Below are 9,289 nucleotides of genomic sequence, written 5' to 3'. Positions count from 1 at the left end.
CCGCCTCTCTGCTCTGAACCCCGTGCTCTCGGCTCCGCTCCGCGTCGCCGCTGTTCCCCCCCCTTCCCCCCTCCCCGCCTCCCCACGGGTCAGGTTCTTCCCCGCGGGCTGAGCCCGCGCCCGCCACGTGGCCCCGCACGGGGAGGGGCCACCGGCGACACCCGCACCCCCTCCCCGGCAGCCCTCCTCGCACAAGGGAGCGGCCCACGCGTGTCTCTCGGGGAGAGAATCTGAGACACGCCCACCGCAGGAGGAGGCCTCAATTGGTGGGGCGGGGCCTGAGTGGCAAGCACGCCCCCTTCCAGGTGGCCACGCCCCCACGCGTGGTTCCCGGGCAGCTCCCGAGGCTCCACCTCGTGGGTTTCCCCGCGCGCCGCCCACGCCTGGCGCTGGCGTCCGGCTTACAGTGCCGCCTGCTGGAGTTGGGATATTTTGCGGCACCCCCAGATCCCTGCGCTCGGAGGAGAAGCCAAGGGTCAAAAGGCTGGCTGTGCAGGTGGGGAACGGAGGACAGGAAGCTCGGAACCCCAGCTCCTGGAAAGCACCTCTAACTTGTGCCCTCTGCCTCACACCCTGGTGGATCCTGCCTCTGAGGCGCGTCGAGAAAGCAAGCCTTGCGTCCACCTGTTGCGTGTGACGGCTTCAGCATCCTCATCTATAAAATGGACCTAATAATTCTTTTTAAAGATTTATTTATTTATTTATTTGAACGAGTTACAGCAAGAGAGGGAGAGACAGAGATCCTCCATCCACTGGTCCACTCCCCAGAAGGCTGCAATGACCAGGGCTGGGCCAGGCTGAAGCCAGGAGCTTTCTCCAGGGCTCCCGTGTGGGTGCAGGGGCCCAAGCACTGGGGCCATCTTCCACGACTTTCCCAGGTGCATTAGCAGGGAGCTGGATCTGACGCCAGCTTTGCAGATGGTGGTTTACCCTGCTGTGCCGCAGCGTCAGCCCCTAATAACTCTAACCTGGTGCAGTTACTGCGGGCATTTAGGAGCATGACGCCTGTCGCCGGCATGACTGTCTTCTTGGTTCGCAGTCTGCCTCGCTGTTCCTGCTTCCTGCAGTCAGTCTTGCACCCCCCTCCTCCGCCACCGCCCCCCGGCCGCCTTGCAAGGGGAAGTGAGGCTGGAGGCAAGCTTGGGCCTGAGGAAGTTTCTAGGTGTGCAGAGTGAGGGTTTGCAAGTCAGCAAGAATGCACACATGGACTTTGATCCCTCCCAAGAGGAACCTGGGTAGGAGCAGACATGGGGCCTTCTCACCAGCTCAGCAGAAAATCATCGAGGCAGCCGATGATCCCTGAGACAAAACAAAAGCCAGCGAGAGTAGGAGCCCGCTGGGCAAGAGGGCAGGCAGAATGAATGTCCCTCCCCCTGCTCCCTGGGGGTCTGAGCTGGACATTGTCTGGGACTCCGGACTCCAACCAGGGCTGTGTCTTTCTGCCTCTCTTTCGGATGTTAGTAGTTTCCTAGCTGGCCTAACAAAGTTCCACACAGAGGGTGGGCATTTGAAACAATGGTGATCTTACAGCCTCCCAGTTCTGGAGCCTGAGAGGCCAGCCTTCATCAGAGAGCAGGCAGGGCTGCTTCCTGCTCAAGGCTGGGAGAGAGAATGTCTGTGCCCCACCCACACGGAGGGGGTCGCTGGCTGACTCTGGCCTCCCTCGGCTGACAGATGCACCACCTGTCACCCTCTTCGTAAGGGCACCTGCCTTCACGGGTTCCTCTCGTGTGGCCTCATCCTGAGTAACTGCACCTGCACAGACCCTATTGTCAAAAACGCCCGCGTTCTGCAGTGCTAGGAGCCAAGACTTCAGCATGAATTCAAGGGGAAGAAAGTCAAACCCAGCACAGGTGTTGCAGGAAAGCCTCACCCTCGCCCTGCTTAAGAACTTCTGTGCGTCCCAGCTACCTACAGAATAAAGGACGAAGCCTGATGAGTTGTCTTCGCCGCCCCTGCTGTGCGAACCTGACCGGCACCCTCCCCCACGCTGTAGCCCCCGCAGGCTGCAGCCCCTCCGGACAATGCCTTGTGGAAGCTCCTGTCCCGGTCTTCAGCAGGTGCCACTCGCACGCCTGGCAGTCCGGACTCCGCCCCTCCGTGCCGCCTGCCTCGCCCTCTGTCCCCTCTTGCGGGTCTGTCGGAAGACTTGTGGCACCTGGGAGGCAGCGTCCGTCCCGCGTCCTCCCCACCGAGCACGCACCCCGGGACTTTGCAAGGGCCCTTGCCCTGTGAGCTCCCCAACCAAGAGTGTTTCAGACTCAACAGCGCGCAGGAGCCCCCAGAGCCGGGCTTCTCCTGCCCCCTGGAGGGCTGGACGCGACCTCGTAGGAACGGAGACCAGCAACACACCAAGGGAGACTCGTCTTTATTGCAGTTTTTCCGGGGGAACACAGAGAGGGCAGAGGCGGAGAACGCGGGCCCTTCGCCGGGCTCAGAGCACAGGCCGTCCACCGGGCGCGACAGCCGTGGCGGCCGGGGCCAGGCAGCGGCCTCCCGGGCAAGGACGCGGCGCCGGCTCCGCGCCTGCGCGGCGGCCCATGGTCAGAATGCCGGCCGCGTGGTTGCCGCTGGCCTGCAGGAGGCGCTGCAGCCGGCCCTGGAGCCCCGGGGGCCCGGGCCGCCGCTTGCCCAGCGTGAGGATACCGGCGGCGTGGTTGCCCGCGCCGTGCAGCAGCTCGTAGAGGCGACAGGAACAGGTCTTCTGGCGACAGCAGTCGGGCAGGGGCTGAGCGGCCGCCCCGGGCGACAGCAGCGCGGGAGGCAGCAGCAGCAGGAGCAGGAGCGTCACGGCAGTCCAGGAGACCTGCAGAGGCGGGACGGGGCGCTGAGGGTCCTGCCGGCGTGCCCAAAGCCAGCCCCCGCGCCCAGGCCCTGCGCGCTGGCCCCGCGCCCCTCCTGTCCTGCGCTTTGTCGCGCAGTTTTCCTGCCTGGACCCGCCTGTCTGAAGGACTCTGCCGGGGGAAAGGCTGGTCTCTGGTTCCTTCGCCTGCTCATTCTTCAAGACCCAGCAGAGCACCTCCTCTGGGAAGCCCTTGGAGATCCCGCCCTACCCCCCGCAGAAGGAATCCCGCTTTCTGGGTACCCCCGTGAGAGCTCGCACCTGTGCACCTGAAACCAGCGTCTGAGTCGGGAAAAGCAGAGGCCCCGTTTGGTCCCCACCGTTCACCCTTCTCACAGTTGGCAAACACAGAACACCAAACTCCATGGCTTCGGACCATTTCCCCACCCAGCTGGCTCACCTATAAACCTGGTATTCAGTAACCCCTACTAGGTGGCCTGCTGGCAGGATGAAATGAGATGACAGGTGGAAACAGCACCTGGCACACAGTAGGTGCTCAGTAAGCGTGGACCCAGGAGAACAGGGCATGACCCCGTGTGAATCAGGCAGGTCAGCTGCTGGGCGACTGCTGAGCCTCCTGTCTCAGAGCCCCCAGGAAAAAGAGACCCACTTTGGCCTTCTCCAGCCCTCTGAGCGAGCACTCTTCTTGCCTCCCTATGTGATCAGTTCCCCTGGGTCCCTGGGTTGGTCTTTACCTTGGTGGAGGGAAGGTTCATGGTGTCTGGAGCTCAGGATGGGCAGCCAAGAAGAGAGGCGTCTGCAGTGGTCCAAACAGTGGGAACCGCGCGGCTGCTGACTGTGACCCGCTTCCAAGGGCCCCGGGGTTTATAAGGCTCTGTGGTGTGGGGGGGAGTGATGGGCACTCGCAAGCACGCAGGGCTGCCAGACAAAGGCAGGTCTAAGATTAGCCTGCGGTCTCCAGGCTGGGCTCAAGGAATGGCCGCCCAGGCGTTGGAAGGCTGGGGATGGGTCACCGTGGCCCTGGTCCTCTCCTTGTCCATCCGCCTGCTCCCTGGAGATGGGGCAGTCTCCCGGCACTAATGAGGCCGCCTTGCACCCAGGAATCTGAGAGCACAAAAGAGGCCTTGGCTGGGGCGCAGGTCCCCACCGATGTGGTGGTGGGGGCAGCTGCTAATTAGGAGACCCACCGGGCTGGTGTGTGGGGGGAGGGGCTCCAGAGCCTGCCTTCTTTGCGAAAAGGTTCCCTGCCCCGCCTTCCCCTGCCCCAGCTCTCTCCTTCCCTCTGCTCCCTGGCAAGCCTTGAAACCCACCCCCGGGGGCTGGGGGAGAAAAGGAAGCCAGACTCGGTTTCTACCAGAAGCTCACAGAAAGCCACCACCTGCCCAGTGTTCTGGACGGAGGGCGTGGCCCCTCCCCACCTTCCACAGGGAGGGGGCCACTTCCAGGCCAAAGCTTCTCAGAGCACTGCTGGCTTTTATTTTTATTTTTATTTGATTATTCATTTGAAAGGCAGACACAGAGAGATCTTCAACCCACTGGTTCATTCCCCAAATGCCTGCAACAGCCAGGACAGGGCCAGGCCAAAGCCAGGGGCCTGGAACACCATCCAGGTCTCCCACACGGGTGGCAGGGACCCAGCCACTAGAGCCATCACCCACTGCCTCCCAGGGTGCACAGCGGCTGGAAGCTGGACTCCACCCCAGGCCCTCTGATCTGAGATGTGGGTGCCCCAAGCGGTGAGTTAACTGCTACACCAGCGCTGGCCCCCTGGGGACTATTTGTTGCGCTCCTGCTCAGTGCCAGGCCCTGCGTGGGCACCGGAACGAGAGATGCGTAGGCCATGGCCCAGTTTCCAAAGAGCTCCCAAGTGCAGGTGGGGATCCGGGCACACAGACAGCTCAGTGTGGAAAAGCTGACCAGAGCTCTTCGGCCTGCAGTGGGCAGGGGCTCCTCAGGAGAGCTGGGGGGAGAAGGCATTCCACACAAGGACAGTGTGTGGGGGACGTGGTCTCCGGGCGTGGGGAGGAGAGAGGGCCAGGGCCCAAGGGTCTTAGAGGCCACGCTGATTGCCCTAAACCTGTGGGCAATGGGGAGCTGCCGTGGGCGGATTTTATCAGGAAGGGGCCGAATGGGTAGAGCAGGGCCCTGGATGTGGGGACAGGGAGCAGAGACGCAGTCTGCAGGCAGAAGCGGAGACAGAACAGGAGCTGTGGACCCTGCTGGCATGGACACTCGGCCCAAAAGGTCTCTGGGGTTTCTCCCTGCTTGGAACATGAGGACGTCCCCTACAGGGAACGGAGCAGTGCTGAGGTGGGGGGGGGGGCACGCTTGGGCTGGGCCGGCAGGAGGAGGCAACTATCTCCTGGGTGACCCAGGCTGCCGCACATCGTGGGGGAGCCCAGGGCTGAAAGGGGAATGGCCGGGCCAGGCTGCGGTGGGCACAGGGAGGGACCCCGACACAGTCGCCCCAAAGCAGACCCTGAGTCAAGAATCTGGGTGCCAGAGGTTTATTTGGAAGCACAATGGTGGTGGTGGGGGGCTGCGTTAATGTGCATTAATGAGTGGGTCACAGCCATGGGCAGCTGAGGACCCCGAGAGACCGTGTGGGGGCCTCAGGGACAGTGACGCGGAGGTCTGTCTGCATCAGTCCCTGTTCCTTACCGGCTGAGGGTCGCCCCTGGGGCCTTTGACACGCCCCCCCCCCCCCCAGCACTCATGAGCGTGGCCGAACACTTTTCTGATGGGAGAGATGGGGAGCTCCTCCACAGTGGCCTCCACGTGGTCACAGGCTGGGGTCTGCTCTACGCCCGGAGCCTGCACCCCAGCACTGGCCAAGGACCCCCATCTGGAGAGACCCGAGGGGAGCCCAGCGGCGGGCGGGCCCTGGCTCAGGACACCACCCTCCTGTGCAGAAACTGGGCCAGGTGCTTGTGTCTAAGGACCCGGGGCATCTCAGGGGGGGCGCGGAGGGAGGGGCAGGCTCGGAGGGCTGCCCGCAGGGCTCTGAAGGCCCCCGTTCCCACCAGGTGGACCTGGGCGGGGCCCACGCTGCCCCGGAACCGCAGGGACTTGTAGTAGGGGGAGACTTCCTGGAGGCAGTGATCCAGCTGGGAACAGAGGGGCCTGTGTGAGGCGGCGGGGGGCGGTGAATGTGGCCCGGGCGCGCGCAGGACTCGTGCGTGTGCATGTGTGCGTGTGTGTGTGCCTGTGTGTGGGACTCTCCTCCCCGAACCCCAGGGCAAGCGCTGCCAGGCATCGTGCGCATGCGCAGAACGAAGCCCCCCCCCCCCCCCCCGACTCCCGCGGTCCGACCCAGTTCTGGCTTTTTACCTTGGCCCGATTTTCCTCGGACAGGTTCCTCAGTCCCCTGAGCTCCACGAACACCTCATAGTGGGGTGCAGAGCCCTCGGAGGAGTCTGTGGACAACAACCCCCCGACACACACTTGCTGTGAGTGAGGCGACCTCCTGGGCCAGGGCCCTCAGCCCACCTGCCCCTCCCAACGCTGAGCTCCGTGATGGGGGTGGGGTGAATGGAGCGGAGCCTGGAGCTCAGTCCCAAATAGGGCAGCGCTCAGGACAGCACACAGGCAGGCACTGCAGCAGGAGGCACGAAAATTAGACCTCAGGAGGGACCTGTGTCCCACGCAGCCTTGGAGGCAGGGTCTCCTCCCCCGGAGGGTGGGTGTGGGCTGGGGGGTCGCTAACCCAAGGACTGAGCGGGAGCCCCATGGAGATGCATACCCAGAATGCTGCTCTCCACACAGGCGTGGTCCACGAGCTTGGCCCCCTGCCATTGCCCCACGGCCCGGCCCAGGGCCTCCTGGAACACGTCCTCCCTGATATCCTCTCCTCGCACACTCAGGGCCTGGCCCAGCCTGGGCAGGAGGAAGGGGGAGGCAGTGGAACCAGGGCCCCAGGACGGCCCCCCAGCCCCCCAGGGGCGGCACCTACCTGCAGACGAACCTGACGACGGGACACTGATTGTAGGCCCCGACCACCCGTACCACGTCACCCAGGCGGCACCTGGTGGGGGCAGGTGGGGGTGAGCTCGTGCCCGCGGCCTCCCGCAGGGACCCATAGGTAGCAGGGGCTGGGCAGGTGGCCACCTGGTGAGGCTGGCGTGGTCAGTCAGCACCAGCTCGTACTCTTTGTCCTCCTGGGCCTCAGCCAGCAGGATGGTGCCGGCGGCCTCGTCCTGGGCTCCTTCCTTGACTGGGAGCAGCTCAACGAAGGGGGCTCCCGGGGGCAGGAGGTAGAGCCCGGGGGGCTGCTCTGGCCACAGGTTCAGGCCCAGCACCCCTGCGGGGAGCAAAGCAGCCAACTCCAGACCACACCAGCCCTAGGCCCTGTGCCTCTGGGAGCCCGAACCTCCGGCCGCCCTTCCACGCCATCAACCCCAGGCTCAGCCCACTGTCCCTCGGCCCGGCTGGGAAGGGGCTGTGAGCGCGGGGGTGTATCGGCCCTGCTGTGAGCCTCAGTTTCTCCATTTGTAAAAGGAGACTGGGTGTTGGGAGGATTCAGCAGGGCGGGCAGTGGTCCTGGCCTTCCACCCCTGCCCCACCCCCATTCCCGCCCCCCTGCCTGGGCACCCTGCTGACCTCCAGAGGCCGCATAGGCAGGAGAGAAGAAGGTGAGCCCCTGACACCACAGCGCCCTGAGGGCAGCCACGGCCTCCGCCTGGCCTCCTGCGTCCAGCGTCACCACCACCCGCAGCCGTGGCCACAGCCGGAGGGCCAGTCCCCGGGGGCCCTGCTCCAGCGCGGCGCGCAGCTCGCCTGCCCGGCCAGGCAGCGGGGCGCCTGGCTTCCCGGCAGCTGTGGCCGCAGCCAGCTCTTCGCCGTTGGCCTCCAGGCCCAAGAAGACGTCCAGGAGTTCGGTTGCCGTCCCGGCCTCCAGTGCCATCAGCCCTGGGGACCTCAGGGCCGCCAGCAGCAGGGCCTTGGGGTCCGTCACTCCGGGGGTGCTGAGCAGGCCCAAGGCGCGCCCAGGCCAGGGGAGGGGACTGGGCCACGGCGATGTGGGGGTCACACGGGCTGTGCTTCCCGGAGCCAGCACTCCTGGGAAGGCCTTGTTCAGAGCCCCCAGACCCAGCAGCGTGGCCTGGGGGAGAGAAGAGAGACTGTGGGGCCGGCCTCAGAGCCACCCCCTGTGTCCTCCCTTTGGGGGGGGGCCTCTGGGCTGGGGCTCTGGTCAGCCGGGTTTACCTGCAGCGAGGTCCCGCCACAGTAAGGGCCTTGGGGAGGGGACAGGAGCGGCCCCCCACATTCTTCTTCCTGGGCCTGGCTGGCCTTGGTCAGAGGGAGAAGATTCCGGAAGGTGCTCACATCTGCAGCCCCGAAGACACCAGAAACTGCTCAAGAAGCCTCAGTTTCCCAAGAGCGGCAGGTGAGACTGGGGAGACCCCTGCGGGCGAAACCGGGAGCAGCCCTGGCAGTGGGGAGGGGACTCCGGCCAGGTGGGGAAGGTTCTAATTGAAGCCGCGAGCCAGGTCTGGGCCTGGCGGGGAGTCCGGGTCAGGGCAGTGGGGCTGGGAGAAAGGGGCTCCCAGGTCTGGGAGCTGACTGTCCTGCACACTTTCTCTTGGGGAGCCCTCCCCAGACCCCGGAAACACACCTGTGCTCCCCCTGAGGGGGCCGCGGGGACCCTGGTCTCCCTGCAGACACCACGCCAGGGCCTGCTGCTGGCTCTGGCCCACGTGCAGTGTGCTCTGGTCCAGTTTCCACTGCTGCCAGGCAGTTGCCCAGCCCAGGACGCCCCTGGCCACATGGTGCTGGAGGCCAGCAAGCCAGGACAGCCTGGCATCCCAGGAGCCCGGCTGCCCCAGTGTGGCCGGTGGCGGCCGCAGCAGTAGCAGCAGCAGCAGCAGCAGGGACAGGGGCAGCAGGAGGAAAAGCAGGGGCCCCGGCAGCATCTCCGAGCAGTTCCTGGGGGGAGGAGGCAGCCTGAGCGGGATGGGGGGCTGCCTACACTCCCCTCCCCCGCCCCCGCTGCCACCTTGCTCTACTGTGCACAGGGAGGCCCCGGAGAAGCGAAGACCTTGTCGGGCAGGCGAGGCAGGGGAGAGACCACTGAGGCTTTGGAGGCCCACTGACCCGAGTTCAGATCCTGCCTCTGCCGCTCGCTAGCCGGGCAAACGAGCCGGTCGCTCTGAGTTCCGTGTCCTCATCTGTAAAACAGGAGCCCTAATTCCTCTCCCAGGAGGTACAGAAACTGCCTCGCACAGGCCTGGCACAAAGTGGCCGCTGGGCGAGTGACATTGCACCGACTGACCGCGTTCCCTCGGGACCCTCCCTGTCTATCCTGGCTCTGAGTCCCTCCTGAGCCCTGGGCAGTGGGTTTGTCCCGCCTGCACCTGTCACTGCCCACTTCTGCCTACGCTTAGTTCCCAGGGCCCCTCAGAGCCTCCGAGCTCAGGGCTCAGGACACATCCGGCCAGAAAGATGGAGCCGGGCTGGGCCCTGATAGGGAAATCCGGCCTCCCCCGC

General features: G+C 65.1%; 2 protein-coding genes across 7 annotated transcripts; both read right to left on the bottom strand.

Annotated features, from left to right (window-relative positions):
• Positions 1-2,355: 2,355 nt before the first annotated feature.
• Positions 2,356-3,676, bottom strand: HCRT (hypocretin neuropeptide precursor). The gene is made up of 2 exons (XM_002719164.6): positions 3,538-3,676; positions 2,356-2,806 (listed from the first exon to the last, which is right to left on the bottom strand). Exons 1-2 carry the CDS (start codon positions 3,556-3,558, stop codon positions 2,435-2,437), a joined length of 393 nt encoding a protein of 130 aa, XP_002719210.3. The 5' UTR covers positions 3,559-3,676; the 3' UTR covers positions 2,356-2,434.
• On the bottom strand, positions 3,542-9,278 carry GHDC (GH3 domain containing). Of its 6 annotated transcripts, none has more exons than XM_051825001.3 (10): positions 8,897-9,277; positions 8,418-8,728; positions 8,009-8,130; positions 7,403-7,904; positions 6,911-7,103; positions 6,756-6,827; positions 6,546-6,679; positions 6,134-6,219; positions 3,817-3,907; positions 3,555-3,721 (listed from the first exon to the last, which is right to left on the bottom strand). In XM_051825001.3, the coding sequence occupies exons 2-10, from the start codon at positions 8,713-8,715 to the stop codon at positions 3,555-3,557; spliced, it is 1,665 nt and encodes a 554-aa protein (XP_051680961.3). In that variant the 5' UTR covers positions 8,716-8,728; positions 8,897-9,277. The 6 variants fall into 6 exon arrangements, with proteins under 6 accessions (XP_051680965.3, XP_051680964.3, XP_051680961.3 ...); XM_051825002.3 differs by having other exon boundaries at positions 8,841-8,980; XM_089317785.1 differs by having other exon boundaries at positions 8,418-9,278.
• Between the last annotated feature and the right edge of the window lie 11 nt (positions 9,279-9,289).

The sequence above is a fragment of the Oryctolagus cuniculus genome, chromosome 17, assembly GCF_051225735.1.
Source record: "Oryctolagus cuniculus isolate XC-2025 breed Fujian yellow rabbit chromosome 17, ASM5122573v1, whole genome shotgun sequence".
NCBI classification, from domain to species: Eukaryota; Metazoa; Chordata; class Mammalia; order Lagomorpha; family Leporidae; genus Oryctolagus; species Oryctolagus cuniculus.
The sequence above is the reverse complement of the archived record's forward strand: the minus strand, read 5'-3'. Positions and strand labels throughout refer to the sequence as shown.

Bases quoted from the DNA above. Each gene is read 5' to 3' on its own strand.
- HCRT (XM_002719164.6), bottom strand. From the start codon at position 3,558: ATGAACCTTCCCTCCACCAAG. The intron at 2,807-3,537 runs GTAAAGACCAAC...CCGCCTCTGCAG, and splicing joins TGAACCTTCCCTCCACCAAG to GTCTCCTGGACTGCCGTGAC.
- GHDC (XM_089317785.1), bottom strand. From the start codon at position 8,715: ATGCTGCCGGGGCCCCTGCTTTTCCTCCTGCTGCCCCTGTCCCTGCTG. The intron at 8,131-8,417 runs GTGTGTTTCCGG...TCGGGGCTGCAG, and splicing joins CCCCCTCAGGGGGAGCACAG to ATGTGAGCACCTTCCGGAAT. The intron at 6,680-6,755 runs GTAGGTGCCGCC...CCTCCTGCCCAG, and splicing joins GTCGTCAGGTTCGTCTGCAG to GCTGGGCCAGGCCCTGAGTG.